Source organism: Fusarium flagelliforme (genome assembly GCF_020744385.1).
Source record: "Fusarium flagelliforme strain FIESC 12 MPI-CAGE-AA-0113 chromosome Unknown B0J16scaffold_4, whole genome shotgun sequence".
NCBI classification, from domain to species: Eukaryota; Fungi; Ascomycota; class Sordariomycetes; order Hypocreales; family Nectriaceae; genus Fusarium; species Fusarium flagelliforme.
The window spans coordinates 3,009,929-3,029,149 of NW_025763506.1; the positions used below are offsets into that span (position 1 = coordinate 3,009,929).

A 19,221-nucleotide genomic window follows, 5' to 3' on the forward strand; every position below is an offset into this window, starting at 1 on the left:
TATTGAAGAGTTGCTCGAGATCACCAGATTGAGAGAACAAGGAATCCAGCAGACAGTGTTAGTCTTTACTTTGACCACAACTTGAATGTAGCGAAAACATGAAAAATATGTATAAGAGAATTGTGTGCATTTTCTTGTCTTGTCTAAGTAAACCTGTGCTTTTGAGACGAATGCGATGATCATGACGCGTTAAGAAAAAAACCATGTTCGTCCAGTAAACTACCTTAATAACAGACCAAGACTGAAAACCCAAACGTTGTATTGTAAATCGACAAGAGAGCGACAAGCCATGACGTCCCTCCCACCACGGCTGCCTATGACTCCACAGCAACTACTGTCGTGGGACCCGACGCACAGAGTTTTAATGCTCGGCTCCGGGTTTAAGAGAGAAGACAGTATCAACAACGCCAGACAAGGAATACACGAAGTATCCCAGGCCGGGTCGGGGGCTCAGCGGAGAGAGAGAAGGGGATTTGATGGTACCCGAAAGGAGCTTAGATGTCGTCAATGTCGACCTCCTTCTTGTTGGTAGTGCCATCATCAGACTCTTCGTCCGAGTCAGCATCGCCGAACTCGAAGTAGGCCTCGCCATCCTCGCCCTGTCCGAAAGAGTCGGTCTCGTTGATCTTGGCGTTCTCGGGAAGCTCGCCGTAGGATTTGAGGGTACGAGCTTCATCGGCAGTGTACTTGAGGATAACATCACCCTTGTTGTCTTGGAAGTCTCGGAGAGAAAGGAGGATAATATCACCCTGGTTAATCCAGACCTTCTTGCGCATCTTTCCACGAATCTGGAACAGGAGTTAGTTATGTGCTGTAGAGAAGGACTGCCCGTCATGATTCTGTTGCGGAACATATCGGCGAGGCAAGTATTCGGGGGGCTACTCACGTTGGCAAGACGCTTGCTGCCGTCAAAGCAGAGAGCCTCGAGACGACCGTTTCCAAGCATCTTAATCACCTGGGCGTATTCCTGGCCATCCTCCTTGAAGGTCAGCTCTCGGCGCTGGTCGTCGTTCTCCTTGGTACCACGTCTGCGGTTCTTTCCACCCTGTAAAAGTGTTAGTGATACTCCCTTTGTCACTTGCGGTAGAACTTGGGCAACGATAGTGGGGGCGGGGCAGCGATCGCACGCGTGAAAATGCGACATGAGAGGGAAAAGGAAAAAAAGAAAGGAAACGACGATGGGGGGGGGGGGGGGGGGTTGATGAGGGTCCGAACGGCTTACCTTTCCCTTGTTCTTAGGCATGTTGGCGGTTTGTTATTCTTCCAAATGTTTGTTGAAAGAGAGAGGTTTGGTGGGGGAAGAAAGTTGGTGATGATGTTGTGGTGTCGTTGATGGCCTTGGACAGAAAGTGGATTTTTCCTCAAGTTGCTCTGCTGACTGAGGAATCTAGAATGAGTGGTTGGGCGCAACGGAAAATGGGGCGACTGGCCTGTGATTTACCAATGTACTAGTCCACTATGAGTCAAAGTGTGGCGGCTGAGTGATCCAAACTCAAAGGTACTCCGTAGGTACTTTGGAATCGTGGTTTTTCGGCGCAAAAGGTTATATCTCGCTAGCATTCAATGTAACCCAACATAAGACACGGAATAAAGAACTGGACAGTATGAGAAAAATGAACATTGGTTATCAGTAAAGGTGCCCGCATTTCACCTGCATAGTGCACTGCCACACGTGGCGCTGCTGGTGGGTATCGTTGGCAACAGTAAAGCCAAACTTCCAAGCATCCATCACGTAGGTTTGCGATGAATTATGAAAATTTCCACCTCCCCAGCGCATTAACTTCCAGCTCGATCCCGTCGCCATCCCGAGATTTATAGCTTCGAACTCAACTCCGACATAGCACGCACGTACAAGAGTCTTGCAGTTCCTCAGTCGTCATGTCGATAGCACGGAATTCATCATGCTGTAGCCTCCTACGCTCGATACGGTCCTCCATCTGCCGCTCCTATCATTCTACCGCGAAACATACACAAAAGACGAGAAATCCGAATCCTCGACACACTGAACCAAATACCAAAAAATCCTCACAACCGCAGACGCGCGAACGAGCAAAGAAACAGAAACCATACAAACTGTTTGTACCACTAGCACACCCATGCTCCCATATCTCGTCATCGGGGCGATTATACACCTCACCAGAGATATGGGCGTTTCTCCAGGAGACGGGCATCGAATGGGACAATTCTAAAGCCGAGCGCCTGGACTTGGGCGCTGATGACCGACAAGTCAACGCCCTTTTCGGCTGCCAGATTCAATACGGACCCCACTATATATTAAATCCATTTGACCTACACCATCTAAGACCTGGAGGGTCGTCAATGCTACCGGCAGTTATGTACAAGTATCGACAAAAGTTGGAAGAAGAACCACTGTGGGTGTTTACCACAGCCCAAGGGGGTTCCGCTGTTGTGCGAAGCTTAATGGTGAAGAGGATATCGGGGGCTGTTTGGTCAGCCGCAAGAGACTTGGGATTCTCAATGGATGGTCCACGGGGGACAGTCACGATAAGAATATTCGACCCGCTGAAAGTTAGTCGAGCTCCAGCTCATATTCTCGGGGAGGCGGTAGCAAAGGCAGTGCAGAGAAGATGGCGGCAACACTTGCGTGAAACCGCCGCGACGACAAAGCCAGGGATGGCATCGAGTATCCAGTGGTAGACGTTGGCGTTAAGAGCTACACTCTACCTGGGACTTGCTGAAATGAGCCCTAGTATACGACACGAGAGGATCAAAGGACACTGCGACTGTTGTGGGCTTCGAATTAGGCCGTGGGTGTACAGTACTCATGATGTGTATACTAGTATGTACTGGGGATTTTAATATTAATGGCTTTCGCTGGGCCGCTTTTCTCTCAGCAGACCTTGCTTCTTGCTCGTTTCGAACACTAAATGAACTTCATTCCTTCGATATTCAGGGATACACGAATGACTTTTTTTTTTTTGCTAGCAATAACGCACGCATGGGCTAAATTAAGAACATACTGCAATTTGAAAGATGGAGCAGGGTTGAGGCAAACACTTTTTCATGTGAATACTACGTAGGTAGGTAGGCACCTGTAAATGGATGCGTGGCAGAAGCTTTGGTCTTCACCTGGGCAAGCTGGGGTAGCGCCAGGGAGTCATAAGAATTAACTACTGGAAGCAAGAGCGAAATTGTAACTTCCATGGTTCCATAGGTACCTCCTTATGCTTAGGGAGTGCCTACTATCAGTAGGTACCTAGCTTAGACCAGCACTTGGAGGACAATTCTTCTGTTACCAAACCCACCTGGGTACCTAGCAAAAGCTTGCCGACCCCATTGGCAGCGGAGAGGAAATTCAGAAGCCAATTTGTGCAAGTCTAGGTGCCTTAAGCTTGGGGATCGAGCTTTGTGTTAGCCGGGCCCCTAGCTAGGGAGCCTCACAAGGGGGATGGATGATCTTAGGAAGGACCTAAAATACAGGGGCTATTCACCCCCCAGGAGTCGGGTCGTCCCTGTTTAGCCACGCGCGGTTCCGTGCCTAAGCCGGCGCCAAAACTTGAGCTCTATATCCTTGGTTTGAGTGGCTTGCATTGGGTGCAACTGCTGTACGAATACAACTGCCCCAAAGACTCCACGTCAACGTTCCTATCCCTATCGCATTCCCGCAAGCTACGTACTAACTACCTATTATCGCCAACCTCCCTTCGACCAGCTACATCATCTTGCTCAGCGCAGACGTTACAGTTAACCGCATCTGCAGTTTCCCCCAATTGAAGGTACCCTCGTTTCGCTTTCCATTGTGGTCGCGTGTTCTCCTGTCATCGCTCTCCTTTGTCCACTGCGACTCTAGCTGCCTACGATGCTGGTCTCTCTCACTGTCGGCAAGGTTGATGCCGGCGTCACTGTCCTTTTAACACCGGACAAGCGCTTGGTGAGTTACAAAGCCTTAGGGGTTCTTCGCTCGTTTATTTGCTAATACGGGATGTCTTCGACTTTCAGATCGAGTTTCCTTCTATCCTCCTGCCTCCCAACATCTCCTCAGGCAGCATCGTTGACATCAACGTCTCGCAAAATGCGACCAAAGAAGCCGCCGCCGATCGCGCATTCCGTGCCCTTCAAGACAGTATTTACAATTCCTTTGGAGCTTCCGAGCCTACGACCCCCGTTCTGCGTTGTCGCAATGCCACTCAGACTTCGGTTGTACTGGAGTGGGATCCTATTGAGCTTGCTACTGCCGACCTGATCTCTCTAAGCCTCTACCGAAATGGCCAGAAGGCCGGAAATATCCCTCGCCCATTGCAAATGCACAGCACAAAGATCAGTGGTCTTGCCGTTGACACCGAGTACACCTTCCATCTGGTTCTACGCACAAGCGCGGGTACCTATGTCAGCGAGCGGGTACCGGTGCGCACACATAAGATGACAGACTTGAGAGGTATCACCATTACCACAGGTATAATGCCAAGCTCTGTCAAGGACAACCTGACAAAGGCTGTTGAGCGCATTGGGGCAAAACTTGTGGATGGGGTCCGTATCGATACGACGCATTTCGTTACAACGGAAGGTCGTGGGCAGCAATGGGAGAAGGCTGTCGAGAGCAACATTCCTGTCGTGCGTCCTGAATGGGTTGAGGCTTGCGAGAAAAGTGGCCGTATTCTTGGTGTTACGAAGTTCTATCTCGATGCAATGAAGCCTGGCCCCCCAGCCGAGGAGTCTACACCCCCACCGCCCCCAGAGAAGGAGGAGAAGAGCTTACCAGTACCACCCTCTCAGAACGGCGAATCCGCCTCACGATCGGAGGAAAAGCTGGATGAGAAGACACGAGAGGAGGAAGAGAAGGAAAAGAAAGAAACACAGGAGAACGGCGGGAAGAGAAGCTCAAGTGACAGCAGCAGCGGTGATGACGAAGATGTAGAGGTCGAACAGAAGGCAAAGACGTCGCCACAAGAAGAACAAAAAGTGCGGTTTGAAGACAAAGAGGAACAGAAGGTTGCTCTGCGGCCAGCCAATAACGGGGAGTCGAGTAAACCTGAGCAGGACGACAAGGAAGAAAAGTCAGAGGACGACGAAGCAGAGGACGAATCGACCGCGAAAGCTACACCAACACCTGACGGCGCATCTTTCCAAGAGGTAGAACTATAGATGGACAGGCTTGACGATGTGTTTGATGCGACTTGGGTTTGAAGACCTCGATCAGACAGCGCACGGCTATGTCTGGCTGTTAATAGTCTCATATATGACTATGTACGGCTATGTAGGTCGGTCGGGCTAAGGGGTAACGGTATGGCATATATTGGTTTAATCAATCTTAGTTGCACGACTATCATACGTCCTTAGTGTTCGCGTACTCCACTGAGGTTTTCATAAAATGCCGCCATGTCTTATCTATGGGAAGATCTCCTTATGATCCCAGTCCCAGCATTTTCCGCGGCCTTCTAACGTCATGTCTGTTGCAACACTAACAAGCCTGTCCGCAGCAAATTCAGGGCTGAATAGTTTATCTTCCTTTGTACTGCCCCAGAAGTCCTTACTCAGGTCTGTCTTGACCGTCCCTGGGTGATAGCTAATTGAAATAGCTTTGTCACCGCTTCGCCCTCTCAGAAAAATGTCGTAACTCTTGCCAATACTGATCACACCCGCTTTGGTTGCTCTGTATGAGAACCATCCACCAGCCCTATTGTCGGATATAGAACCCACGCGAGCGGCCATGCTTACCCATACAGAATGCGAAGGCATTTTGACTTGGTCACTTTCTGGGCTGTCCTCTAATTTAGTCGTCCGTCTAGGAAGGAACTGGTCAAAGTGCTTAATGAGAAGAAGAGGGCCAACAGTGTTGATGCGGAACTGCTCTAAACTGGCATCGGCATCGATTTGGCTCGGGTTCTTCTCAGGCCTCAAAATACCAGGAATAGCGCACGCAAGACGAAGATGGTTTTTGTCGGTAGGGAACATTTCCGCAGCTCTAGATGCAGCGTCACTTAGAGATTTGTCATCTGTGACATCTGCGTGGACTATGGAGAGTCGTTTGGCGAGAGCGTCTTTTTCGGGGAGACCTTGGAGGAGTGACTTTTTCACATCTTCTGGATCATGGCGGAGGCGTGCTGTTGCGAGAATAGGAAGGGATGTTTTTTGGAGGAGGTGGCGGGTGAGAGCATAACCAATTCCTCTGGTTGAGGGCGAAACGAAGATCCAGGGTTTGCTCATTATGAAAGTATTCGGGGTCTTTATCGAATAGGTAGCGGCGTTTGAATGAATGAACTGGGACTTGTCGATAGAGAAGAGTGACCCAAGGCACGCAATGGACTGATAATCATTTATTTTAAATGGACGAATGAATATTGACTTCGATTCAGATTATCCAGGAAATCTCACGATAGGTACAGTATACTTGCCAGAGTTCACCTTGTCAATCGTGCTGGTTCTTGGCAACTAAACATCGTCAATGATGCATAGACCTTACGAGACGTCCCTGAAAGTTTGAGAATATCGCCGAATACTGTACGTCATGCAAGATCAATGGACCCCCGATCGATGTGCAGATGCTTGATACCCAATTGGGCATAACCGAAAGGGTCCCGATGAGCCAGCCCCCTTTCCTCCAAACCAACCTTCAGTATCGTCCAGCAAGATAAGATCGAATCCTAGAAAAAGGGATGGATGGCTTGAGGCGTCAAGGTCTTGATATTTCTTGGCGGCTGCAATATCTTCTAGTAGTTGAACTTAGACTCCATGCCAATATCAGTTACTGATCACTTGGCTAACTCAACGTGTGAGACGAGACAGTAGCTAGATTAGTTATATAAATTAGATACATGGTAGAAACAATGCTCTAGAGTAGTTCGTAACAGGCGTTAGCTGAGAAAATGCACGTCGGGTGCAGCAGGACTATACTATACTATAAAAGTGTTGTTGAAATAAGGTACCCAAGTCAAACGCTTCGCTCAATCTCCGCAGAACACCAACCCGACAATCCCATATCCAAAACCAAATGCATGATAACCCCCCTAAATTCTTTTCGTTCAATCAAATAATCATCCTACTTGTTCCCCGAGTGACTATTAGGAAAGCGACTGCAGTAGCCCCTCGTCATCCATTCCCAATGATCGTGCTTCAAAGCTGAGTCGAGATCGTCCAGCCAGTTCCCTCATGAGAGGCTCGATGGTGTCAAATCCACTCATGTCATCACTGGTGCTTCCAGCTTCCAGCTCTTCGCGTGTTCTCACAAGCTGCTCCAGAAATTCCCGCTCAGATGTGCCTGTCCTGGTCATCATCCGGCCTCGGCTCGACGGTCGAATCGGGGTTGGCTTTTCCAACTGCGGCTGGTCTTCATCAGAGACCCAGCCCTGTGCTTTGCTGGATTTTTCATCGTTCGAGTTGGCGAGTGTACGGTTGAGGTTGTCCAGCACGGGCACTAGGGCCCGAAGCCATACGTCTCCGTTTCGCTCTAGTCGACGGACACGGCGCTCCATCTCCCTGATGCGGTACTCCCTGTATGCTTCGTATCGTCGAAGAACCTCCTTTTCCATACCAGCTGTCTTCTCATCATTCTCGTCTCTTGTAGTAGCTGCTCTCCTTGCTCTGGGCTGAGGGCTAATGCTTGATGCCGCTTCCTTGCGCTTGCGCTCGTTGTCGCGCGCAGCATTCCATTCACGGCGTCGAGAGAGAGATGTTCGATCTTGAGACACCTGCCTGTGAGTGGGTGATGATCGAGCTGACTGAGGCGGTGTTGGAGACCCATTCATGTAAGAAGTGGGAGACGGTGAAATCTGCCGGGTTGCCGTATCTTCGTCGGTTTGGAAGGTGACTCCGACCGGTTTGGACCTTGAGAGATGCTTAATTGTTTCCGAATCTGCGCTGCCCCTTTTCTCAGGCGACGTATCGATGGTAGCTGACGGAAGAGGCGATGGCTTGACATTTGCGACGACCATGATGGGGCACATGCTCTGTCGTTGAGGTGACCTCAGGGGAACAGGTGGCGGTTCATCCGTGTCATGCTCCGATGCTTCCTTAATGGTATCTTGGTCAAATTCCTGCTTTGGCGTATTAAGGACCATGCTGCGTCGTTTCGCAGAAGCAGCTTCCATATCTCTCTTTTTCTTATCCTTGACTTTGTCGCGACGGCTTTGTGGTGACTTGGTTGAGGGCGTGGGTGTCTCCCTGCCACTTTGGTTGTTGGAATAGTTTCGAGACGTGCGCAGTGGGCTTTTAGTAATAACAGTAACAGCAGGCTCGCCAGTCTGCTTGGCTGGTGACCGTATGCGCGACTCTCTGGCTGCAACAGACCTGGCCTCTACAGGCCTAGCCTCTGCAACTACAGGGTCATTGTCGCTTGTAGTCATGATGCTTTTGGAGAGTGAATGTTGGTAAGATCCGTCTTGGGAGACGGGGCGAGCAGATGAAGTAGATTCTGGATTGATCTCATTTGTGACTGGCTGAGACATCATGGTATCAATTGATAGGTCGCCGAGATGCACGAAGCGACCCCCGGCCGAGCTGGGGTTTCGTGAGGGAACTCGTTCATGCTGGACCGGGTTCGATGCAGATGAGTTCCTCCGGTTGTGGTTCTGAAATTCTCGGGACTGCTCATTAGCTTGTCTGACTTGGTCCGGAGACACGACCCTTGGCGGAGGCGTTGCGAGAAGGTTCAATTGCTCCGGTGCCCTGTTGTGGTAGCTGCTATTAATAGCCCTCGGGTGATATTGTCCCTCGGCCATGGTATTTGGAGGTCTTTGGGGTACTGAGGACAGGAGCAGCTGAGAGTTTGCTGGGCTCACTGAAGGACTTGTTTCTCTATCCTCCTTGACAGTCCGTAGCACTGTAACGACACCTTTGTCGTTTAAGACCGCCCTTGTAGGAGCGTACTGGGAACTGAGAGGTCTGATATTCCGTTGTTGATAAACAGGATATTGAGACCTAGGTGTTTGCCCAAATGGAGAGGCGTCTAACGGGATAGAAATTGCAATGTGCCTGTGTCCCCCAATTGTAGTGCCTGAAACAGCCGAGTCTGGGAGGCGAATTGTGTGAGGCCACTTGGAAAGCGATTTGCTTCTCTTGCCCAGCTTTCGTAGCCTGTACCATCGCCCCCTGTCTTCGGGAGAGATATCATCAGGGATAGACATGAAGTTGCCAGATGGTGGACTGTGGTTCCTCAAGAAGTCAATGAGCTCAGCAATGCCATCATGCGATTCGCCGTCGTCGTCCTGTTGGCCGATAAAAGTGTCGTCGTGAAATTGTAGACACTGTTCCTTGTCCTGCTCCTGCTCCTGGATGGGACGGCCAGACAAGTTTGATGCAGACTTTGCTCTGGGCCGGGTACGTGCTTGTGTTTGGAACTGGGAGCTTGACCGCGGTAGGTTTTGGTACGAACGTCGGTTCAGCCTCTTGGAGCCAGATGCAGATGCAAAAGCAGAAGCGGAGGGAGAAGTAAAAGCTGGAGGGACTGTGCGAGGATAGGAAGCGCCATTGCCCGACGTGACAGAGGCCTCAGGATCAAGGCCAGTAACTTGAGCCATGTCGGGCCAACAATTAACGATACATGGGTTTGATTGTCTGATTGCTTGCTTGTTTCGTCTTGTTTTGTTTGTCTAGACGCTTCTGCACAACGGTACACTTGCATCCATGGAGAGAGCCTATAGCATCGTGTTAGCAAGCGGTATGTATAACACGCGCGTAAAAGCAAGAAGGAAGGAAAAGGAAAAGGAAAAAGAAAAGAGATTCCGGTTCAGCCGACCCTACCCTTACCCTGCTATACTGTATCGTGCCGAGTTGTCTCTTCTGTCGGGACTTTTCCTCGTGTCCTCTAGAACTATTCTGAAGGATAAGGAGGCGGGTAGTTGCAGATGGATGATTGTGTGATAGTGGAGATGAGCAGTCTGTGTCACTCGCTTGAAGATCGTATACAGACGACGGACCGCAAAGTAGGTAGATCAGTACGGATACTTTGTAACTAATCAAGGTCGATGGCCAAGAATATGACCAAGATGAAGAACCCGAGAAGTGATGGCGTCAAGGGAGAAAAGAAAAAAAGAAAAGAAGAGGCCAATTGATTTATTGATTGATTAATTAACGTTAAGATGGAGGTGGACTAGGTAACATTATAAGACAGATTGGACTGGGGGAGTGACGCCTCATCCATACCCATACCCTTGTCTCATTCATAATTAACTCAATCAATCCACTCTTTAATCCAGCCTAATACAGAAATCAGGGCCCTTCTTCTTTTTTAGGTATTCGTAGCCTTGGGGATCCTCTCTCAGGCTCAGAAAGACTCACAAGACAGGCAGAAAATGCCGTCACTCGTCACTCCCTCTCCATAAAACCCTGGACCACCACCAAGGCCAAGATGCCGCTATTACCTCTAGCTAGGTAGGTAGCTCTGGACCCATCCTAGGTACTAATGGATGGATGCTATTAGATGGAAGGGAGATCATCCATGTCTCCTTTGTTCCATGCTCAACTAGGTAATTTCTGTTCTCGTTGTCCACTGTCCTTGTAACGAAGCGGTAAAGCAAAGTCACCCGGCTATTCGGGTTGCGACCATGATCGGCGTGCATCTACATACAATTTAGGTGCATATGTAAGTACGGATACAATCCCACCCAACGTTGAGGTAGGTTAGTACCTAGGTAGGTAGGTACCTAGTAGGTAGGTAGGTAATTACTAGTCACATTTGGCTCTGGAGATCTCATTTTCCTGCCTGCCCCGTATTTACCTTCATTCCCGTCAGTCACGTCTGCTTTCCTTTTTATTTTACTTTTCCTTTGCCCCTCATTGAATTGATATATGTACATATGCAATAGTTTAATAGGTACTAGGTTGACGATTATGATTGTCTCTCAATTCTCCTGCCACTGCGAGCTATGGACAATGTATGTCTTAGACCCCAGCCTTTCCCTCCAAGTTCGTGCATACAGTCAGTACCTAGGTACGTACGGATACAGTACAGCATTCTACAGTGATCCTGGGTCAATGCTTGCAGGTGGCTGTCGTCACCGCTGGGCTACTATGTGTGTATGACTGTGATGAAGTAAATGGAGGTGTAACTGCCGGGTGGTCTGGTCTTGTGGACAAAGACAGAGTCACAATATGACAAGATAAATCAGCCAACAATTGGTCTGTGCCCATAGACACAACAGCTTGGATCATTATATCATCGTTGTCATGGCGTTCGTATTATTTGTTACACCACCTGAATCTGTGTCCCAAGTCTCGAGAAAAAGGGAGGGAGCCATCTTCTTTTCAGCTCTCATCATGCTCCTTTAAACTCTGGCCCTCAACCACCAAACAAAAGCCACCGCCGATCTCATCTGCGGGAGACCGTTAGCGCCTCTACTGTGCCAAGTTACCGAGAAAGAGGGAGCGATTGTGTTCCTGGGTGATCTTTCTCTACAGTACTGTACAGTAGCGTCATGCCCACTACGTATCCCCACTCTAGGCTTGGCATTGGATGCATTCTGATCTGACTTGACCTGAGCTGAGTGCCCTTTCTATCAAAAGCCCAAAGCCACCAAGAGGCTAGAGGCTATAGGTTAGAGAAGCCCACACACTGTCGTCAGCGCATCAAGTTACAACGGGCCCTTTACATCATCATGCTGTTGTATCCGTACGCCTCGAATTCGTTGTCGCGTTGCACCGACCATGATAGTGTAAGTGCACAACTTTGCTGTTGTGCTTTGGGCTTTGAGCCATGACTGGCATCGGATATTACATTGCCTGACCCTGCCCACTACTAGGGACCCCTGCCACTCCCCCCTGATAATTGAGATGCCAAAGCCCTGGCTCTTGGAGATCGTCTTTACTACCGGACGGTTAGGCGAGCTGGCCCTTGCTCATATGCGTCGGCATCTATCTCATCTCATCTGGGCACCTGGCTCTTCGAGTTTTAGGTATTCAATATCACGTGACACGAAACAACCTCATCGGGCTCGAGAAACATCGGTTTGGTTCAAGTCTCAAGTCGTGCAGATGTTTTCTGCGCATAAACTTGATGTATGTGATGGAAAACGACAATCCCAAGTGTTGCCGCAGTTTATCGTCAAGCCGCGTGATAATATGCGCCTTAACCTTGGCACTGAAAGGAGCCTACATCCTCCCTTGCATATCACCGTAACTCACCCGCGTATGCTCATGCTCACCACGCTGATTTGGAGCTTAGCTTCTTGCCATGCTCCTGAGCCAAAAAGAAGCGACTGTCCATGCACATCTAATAAGCCTCCGAGGGCTGCAACCTTTGTACCCTTTACCCGTGCTAATTGTGAATGCCTTAGAAAGAAAAATGATGCAGTTCCCCCTCCAACGCCTGTAAAATGCTTGGGACTATATATACCCTCTCTACCTTAATAATACAGCATCAGATGGCGCCGTTCCGTATGCGGCTCTATCGCTTCTTTGGTACAAAGAGACTCGGCTTGCCCTTCTTGCGAGATGGAGGCGGTGGACCAGTTGGACGTCTGGTTTGCTAAGTCTGATGTCAGTAAAATATATGACCAAATTGTGTGGCCATTCAACATACCTGGTTGTTCCCCTCATGAGACTGGCGAGGTCCTGGATTCGAAGGTCCGGTCGGTATCTTTGGGCCAGTCGGTATCGAAGCGGGTGGCCTTTCGGGAGGCGCCAATCCCATTACCGACATCGCTGAAGGATCTGTAGGCGCCTTCGGCGGCCGGGACTTTTGTCCAAATTTGCCCATGAGACCACCGCCTCGAGGTTTGTTATCACTCGCTATCTATATCACTGTTAGCTAATGGATGTGTTGCCAGGCCTTCTGATTGTCGACGCACCCTTTTGCTCACTGGCTGGTTCGTTTCCTGCCCATCGTGTGGCCTCTTTCTTACTTCTCCCGGAGGTTTGCTTGACGAGGTATGAATAACGGGAGGTCCAGCAGATCGTGGTACAATTCCTAATTCCTCACTTCCTCCAATACCAGGTATTTGGGGCGATGCTGTTAACTTCTGGGCTGCCACGCTGTTCGGCGAATTTGAACGGGAGGAAGGTAGCGAAGACGTTGTATGTGGTGCGTCTCGCATCGAGACCTCTCGATCTTGGCTTTTAGGTGGCGGCGGAAGGTAGGCTCCAGGTTTAGCTTTCTCCAGAGGTTTCCTGAACATTGACAAGATGTCACCCTTGGTGTAGCGGTCTCTGGACTGGGCATCTTCGATGAGCTTTTTCCAGAACTCGCCCTGAACAAGAGCTCTCGAGTCACCAAGAATCCAGAGGGATGACTTCGCACGAGTCAGACCGACATTCATACGTCGAATGTCAGTCATGAAACCGATACCACCAGTAGAGCTAGCACGAACACAAGAGAAAATAATGATCTCACATTCGCGACCCTGAAAAGCATCTGTCGTGTTGAACTCGATGATGTCCGTGATACTCTCGCCGTATCGCGATCGGAAGCGGTTCCTCAACTCATAAAGCTGAGCTTTGTAAGGCGTGATGATACCAATCTTGCCTGTCAAGTCACACTCGCGGTATTCGTTGCTGAAGCGGTCATACATTTGCATAGCAACATCTAGCTCCTTGGTGTTGACCAGGGACTGTCCTCTGTGACCTCGCTCCTGGACACCTTGGACATCGAAGAAGCGGTAAGGTCCAAGCAGCGCGCTCTGATGCCAGGGCTGTTGCCGGAGTTCGTGCATATTTTGGCCATCAGCAAGTTGCCCTTCATAGAACTCACGACTTGGAAACATGCTAATTTCGGGGTGCATACGATACTGCATGTCGAGCAGGTGAACCCAGTCAGGGTGGTTTTGCTGCATACGGACGAACAAGCTTTGATCGTAACCGAATTTCGCTGCTGATTGCGACAGAACTGTCGGGGGAAGCTGTTTGGGATCACCAACAAGAATACACTTGTAGCAACCATATTTGAGGGGGATCAGAGCACTCAACTCCACACACTGAGCAGCTTCGTCGATGATGACGGTTTCGAACTCGACATCCAAGTTTCGGAACATTTCATGGCCACTACCACTCAGAGTAGCGCACAGGACCTGGGCGTTGTTCAAAATCTCTTGCTGGACTTGACGGCGGCGTAGTTCCATCTCTCGGGCTACGGAATTACCGCTGCTCTTGTCAGCATCGATTTGTTTGCCAATGTCCCTCTGGCGTTGTTTCAGCGCATCAAGTTCCCGGGAATGTTTGTTGTAGATTGTTCGATCCTCTTGGGTTTTAGATGCTTCCAGGAGTGGTCGAAGAGCGGCCAGTTGCTCTTTGATCTTTCCGGCATCTTCATGAAGCTTCTCGCGGTTGGCCCTTGCCTTGTCCTTGGTTTGGTCGCCCTCCATGCGGGCCTTGACAAGTTCATCCAGAGTCACGTCTCTTACGGCGGCGTTGATAGCGTCGCTGCGGCCAAGTCGTAGCACATTGATACTCTTGGTCTTTCCAGAAATTGTCTTAACTCCAGCTTTCAGTCGCAGTACCAGTTCGTCTACAGCAGCGTTGCTGGGTGCGCAAACGAGAAGCTTTTTCGATCGTTTTTGGTTGCTTGCCGACTGTGGGCCTGTCGGGCGTAAGGGAACGCCCACAGGGATACCTTGATTGCCCGCCTGGCTAAGTTGTTCAGAGAGCAAAGTGCCAACCATGGCCACAATAGTCTTGGTTTTTCCAGTACCAGGTGGACTGCTCATGTTAGCTTTGCAAACAATTGTACCCAAGTTACTTACCCCTGAATAAGAGTGAAACCGTCATTATCATGTGCACCAAGAACAGCCATAGCTTGTCCGTGGTTCAGAGAATAATTCTGCATGCAGTTGCCCACTTTCTCCTCGTCATATCGAAGAATAGGAGACGGCTTTGCGTTCAAAATCTCGTCCATCAAGTCGTAGTACTGCAGACTTTCCAAAGCAGCATACTCTCGCTCGATTGTAGTCATGTTGGTAATTTTTACTCCGAACACGCTTACGTTGGGAGTCAACACCTGGGTCATAGGGTTGTTTCGAGAAGCCACACGATAGGTGACCTCAATCAACTCTTTTTTATAGGTGATACGATGCACTCTTGCCAAGCAATGTCGAGCTGTTTGATCTCCTAGTGGGTTTTCTGACTCAGAAACCAGAAGAATGTCACCTTCGGAAACGCCGCGCTCCCTGTTTTGCATCACGGGCATGGTGAATGTCGCTTCCAGATAACTGTCAACACTGGCACGACTGGCAATCTTCATGCCAAAGGCTTGAGATGTTATTTCATCTTTAGCTGTGACAAAAGACCGCCAGGCTTCCGAAGCCAGCAGTGGAAAGAAGGTGTCTTGGTAGAGTTTGGGGTTTGAATACTTGGTGGCAACCTCGGATGCAGCTGGACCGTTAGGAGGGTCGTTGCCACCATGGAAGATATCCCAAGACAAGATAGTGTTATGTAGCCGATCCATAGGTGGAATCAACCTCGCTCTCATCTCTTTGACTGAGCGCTGTTGTCTAACCTTCTTGACGGGTCTACGAATCATGTCTTGCATTGCTTTGGAAAGACGTTTCTCGGCCTCATCCATGGTTTTCTGTCCTCCGGTGCTCAGGGCAGCAAGTTCGTTATCGGCGTCTTCTTCATCCTCTTCGTCCTCTTCAGATTCTTCTTCCGAACTGTGGACCATTATCTCGCTCCTGCCATGATCTTTTCCACTGAGGCCGAGACCATGTAAGCCCGAACCCTCACCAGGCACGGTCTCTCCTCTGAGAGCTTTGGCCTTTGCAATAGCTGCAGCATCCCGCTTCGCCTTTTCGAGCTTCTCCTTTTGTCTACTCTCTTTCAACGCAGAGATAGCCTTTTGATCAGGTGCCTTGGGCTTAGACTTAAGCATAGCGTTGGCCTTTGCTTTTGACCTTGCCTCTCCTTTGGCTTTCTGGGCATCGAGCTGCTTAAGAATAGGGCTGTCAATAGATCTACTGAGGTCGAATACATCGTCGCGGTTGGATCTGGAAGACGGTGTTGTAATTGTACCGTGGGACGAGGTGCCGGATTTTGACCAAGCATCGATTTTGCTCTGTTTCTTGACAGCATCTTTGGATTTGGCTGAGGGAAGTCCTCTCTGGGCAATTCCCAGTTGGAAAATCTGTATCTCATCGTCCGTTTGTCCAAGAGCTTGAACAAGTTCTGCCCGTTGTTGGTCGGTCATATTTGTGGATCTGACGTACTTGCCGGGTACACTCGTAGGCAAGCAAGCATCCGTAATCAGCTTGCGTGAGGTAGGGGCTATCTCGAGTTTGTTTTCTCGGAGACGGGTCAGAATTTTGCAGATGACTCGGACAGTGACATCGACAAGCCACTTATCCTTCAGGCGGATCATGATCTCCATGCCAGAAAAGTACTGCTTCGGGGCACTAAGGATTGAAGTCATAGTGTCCTCTTCGCTTTTACTCAAGGCTTTGGAGATAGCTGAAGTGATCAACCCGTCCTCCGCCACTAGAGCTTCAGCTAGTTCCATGATTTCTCGACAGAACTCCGTCATGATGGCGTTCTGTATGTATCGAGACCATCCATCGATGTTTCTGCATGCAGTAGACACAAATCGCCATTGTTCGTTCCACCAACGTAAGACTTTGGCGGCTGACATGGGTCCGAGGGTTTTGACTCGCAAAACTCCGGAGATGGGATCAGTCAGTCCACGAAGAATGTCTCTGCTCATGTTGAGGATCGGACGAATAGGGCCCCAGGGGTAAGGGGGTTTCAGAACTCGTTCCAAGGCCCATACTATGGATGATAGCGTTTGATCGGGGTGAAGCTGGGACATCTGCTCAAAAGCGCCACTCTGAGATAACTCCCCAGTCCAGCTCTTGAGCAGTTCTGCGGCTGCTTCAGCAAGCGCTGATTCTCCATGGGTGGATAGTGTTATAGTGCCCTGGAATGCGAGGCGATCGTTGAAGAGGGTGTTCAGATCCGTTGCATCCAACTCTGATACTCGGCCTAGGAGATTTCCAAGGATTTCGACCGTTTCACCAAGGGTCTTGTTGAAGCTTTTGCTCGAATCGCTCAGCTGATCGTTGCCCTTCAGAGCTCTGATTTGCTCAACACCAACCAGGGGTTCTAGTGATAGGATGATGTCTCTAGCAAGGTCAATCTGCTCACTTGACACATCAAACATCTCAACAACACCTTGCCAGAAAACCTTGGAGTCCCTGGTAACAGCGGACTGAAGCTGTTTGCCATCAAGACAAGCCGAGTATTCCTCTGCAAATATTTTCATATCCAGTTTCATGGCGGTTTGCATGGCCTTCCTAGCTGCGCTTGCAACTTGAAAGGTTTGCCAACCCTCCCTTTCCTGTCCGGGCGCGCGCAAGTTTCGAAGTATAAGGTCTTTGTACGTCATGGCCAGGTTGAATGCGCAACAGGCGTAGAGGTGAGTGGTTCCTGCACCAATCTTGGTCTCTTGGTCTACAAACGTTGACATGGTGAGCTGCAACGCATCGAACCCAGCTCGAACACAAGCCGCACGACCCGGTTCTCCGATAGCCTGATCCTTGGCAAGGGTCTCGAGTAGAGTATGCATTAGGCCATCGCAAGCATCATATCTATGATCACGTTGGATGGATTGTAGCCATGGGTCAACCCAAGAAGTAGGGAATGGCACATGGGATGAGCCACTGTCAAAGCCAGTCCAGCAATTATCCAGCGATTGGCGAAGCAAGTTCTTGTAAACCCGACTCTTCAAGACTAAATCAGGAATCACAGTAGGACGAGCATCGCCAATTACATCCCAAAAGGCCCTGGGCGCTTTTTTAAAGAAGTTTGTCAGAACAATGATGTTCGAGACTAAGACACCTTCTGCGGGGCAGTCTTGGATGTGACGAAAGAGAAGATCGTATATACCGAAACTCCCGGGCTTGAGCTCTAGATTCCGCAGACGTTGAAGGATGACATCTGCGCTCAGAGTTCTCATTATTTCGTTAAAGCTTTGCCAGAATTGCTCGATATCAGGCCATGACTCTGGGGTGATAGGGTCTCTTCTACTGATATCCTCAATGGCTCTCGAAAGACCACCACTTACAGCCCAGTCGAACTGGTCCAGGGTCATGGCGTTACTGTCGAGGTTCTGGTAGTTATTTGTTGCCCATATGCGTCTGTCTTGATTTCTGAGATCAAAAATGAAGTATGTCATTCCAGGAAGGGGTTCCTTTGTTCCAAGTTTAAGGCCAGTCTTTCCTTGAAGGCGTTGAAAAACAAACTGGAATGTGGTTCGTCGCTCTGAATCCTCCATATAAGGCATACAGCACAATGCCTCGTAAACGGAGATGTGAACCTCTGGTAGATGTTCACCAAGTTGCGATTTCTTGAAGACAGTGCCCGCTGACAATATCTTCTCAATAAACGCCTTGGCCCATTGTAGACTCAGATCGATGCGTTCAATATCTTTGCGTTCAAGCATGGACTGGATATCGGCGACAACTTCTTCGTTCCAACGATCTTGAAATTGTTGCAACAGGGCCCGGCGCTTCATGTGCCAATTGTAAACACAGTCTGAGCAATGCTTTAGGCAAGCATTGAGCCGCTCTTCAAGCTGTTCACCCCATTTTCCTTGGCTGGATCGATCATACCCAAAAACCAAACAGTTCCAGTATGTAATCTCCAAGCGTTCATGTCCCTGTTCGATCCGCTTCGTCTTTTCTTCCGGTGTGATTGTCGAGTCGGGGTCGTCTTGAATTCTGTAGATTTCGCCGTCTTCATCGGAGACACGAGGACATAGCAGATGGCATTCATCATCAAAGGCTTGAATCTTGTCGTACCACTGGCTGAGTTCTTCGTTGAGATCCATTATGAGATTCTGAATTTACTGGTGCGTTTGCGCATCTCACGAGATCGTGTCTAGGTAAGCCAAGGTCTTCGGGGTTAAATGGAATGCTGGTTTTGCATCAGAGGGCCAGCAAAGATTGTCTCGGGCGAGAAGGGCGCAATGCGACGTGAAGTATTTATGAAAAGGGTACCAGATCGCTTCTGGGCGCTGAAACCTGCGACGTCGTGTATTTTTCGGTAGTAGGTGTGGTAGTTGAATTATGGTCGAGAATAAAAATCGATGTCGGCATCAAAACCCGTTGCTAGGGATGAAGCTTGGAGTTCGATGGAGACGGCCTTGGTTCCAGTTTCTGTGGATGCTTTGACGCGCCTGACTTCTGACTTGCCGCGCTTCTGCAGGGGGTTTAATGAGTAAGGTGGGGGGGTGTCTTTGTCGCCGGGCAGCCGAGCCACTAGGCTCCTACAGTATCTATGGTGCCCGTGGTTGAATTCTTTGTTCGATACCTACCTAGGTAGGTTGATAGAGCCCGAGGTTGTTCACGC

The 19,221-nt window shown here is 49.6% G+C and overlaps 6 protein-coding genes across 6 annotated transcripts; 2 read left to right on the forward strand and 4 right to left on the reverse strand.

The window, feature by feature from the left end:
* Positions 1 to 120: 120 nt before the first annotated feature.
* B0J16DRAFT_342081 (uncharacterized protein) lies at positions 121 to 1,383 on the reverse strand. The gene is made up of 3 exons (XM_046127873.1): positions 1,223 to 1,383; positions 887 to 1,045; positions 121 to 788 (listed from the first exon to the last, which is right to left on the reverse strand). Exons 1-3 carry the CDS (start codon positions 1,241 to 1,243, stop codon positions 495 to 497), a joined length of 474 nt encoding a protein of 157 aa, XP_045983211.1. The 5' UTR covers positions 1,244 to 1,383; the 3' UTR covers positions 121 to 494.
* Positions 1,384 to 1,538: 155 nt separating this feature from the next.
* B0J16DRAFT_342082 (uncharacterized protein) lies at positions 1,539 to 2,940 on the forward strand. The gene has a single exon (XM_046127874.1). The coding sequence runs from the start codon at positions 1,879 to 1,881 to the stop codon at positions 2,656 to 2,658; it is 780 nt and encodes a 259-aa protein (XP_045983212.1). The 5' UTR covers positions 1,539 to 1,878; the 3' UTR covers positions 2,659 to 2,940.
* Positions 2,941 to 3,497: 557 nt separating this feature from the next.
* B0J16DRAFT_136920 (uncharacterized protein) lies at positions 3,498 to 5,311 on the forward strand. Its single transcript, XM_046121818.1, has 2 exons — positions 3,498 to 3,892; positions 3,961 to 5,311. Exons 1-2 carry the CDS (start codon positions 3,821 to 3,823, stop codon positions 5,101 to 5,103), a joined length of 1,215 nt encoding a protein of 404 aa, XP_045983213.1. The 5' UTR covers positions 3,498 to 3,820; the 3' UTR covers positions 5,104 to 5,311.
* Positions 5,312 to 5,317: 6 nt separating this feature from the next.
* B0J16DRAFT_342084 (uncharacterized protein) lies at positions 5,318 to 6,424 on the reverse strand. Its single transcript, XM_046127875.1, has one exon. It carries the CDS (start codon positions 6,163 to 6,165, stop codon positions 5,347 to 5,349), a length of 819 nt encoding a protein of 272 aa, XP_045983214.1. The 5' UTR covers positions 6,166 to 6,424; the 3' UTR covers positions 5,318 to 5,346.
* A 581-nt stretch (positions 6,425 to 7,005) lies between these two features.
* Positions 7,006 to 9,746, reverse strand: B0J16DRAFT_136924 (uncharacterized protein). Its single transcript, XM_046121819.1, has 2 exons — positions 9,703 to 9,746; positions 7,006 to 9,590 (listed from the first exon to the last, which is right to left on the reverse strand). The coding sequence occupies exon 2, from the start codon at positions 9,471 to 9,473 to the stop codon at positions 7,020 to 7,022; it is 2,454 nt and encodes an 817-aa protein (XP_045983215.1). The 5' UTR covers positions 9,474 to 9,590; positions 9,703 to 9,746; the 3' UTR covers positions 7,006 to 7,019.
* A 2,140-nt stretch (positions 9,747 to 11,886) lies between these two features.
* On the reverse strand, positions 11,887 to 18,974 carry B0J16DRAFT_305046 (SEN1 N terminal-domain-containing protein). The gene is made up of 4 exons (XM_046124739.1): positions 14,628 to 18,974; positions 12,741 to 14,583; positions 12,473 to 12,685; positions 11,887 to 12,418 (listed from the first exon to the last, which is right to left on the reverse strand). Exons 1-4 carry the CDS (start codon positions 18,698 to 18,700, stop codon positions 12,338 to 12,340), a joined length of 6,210 nt encoding a protein of 2,069 aa, XP_045983216.1. The 5' UTR covers positions 18,701 to 18,974; the 3' UTR covers positions 11,887 to 12,337.
* Between the last annotated feature and the right edge of the window lie 247 nt (positions 18,975 to 19,221).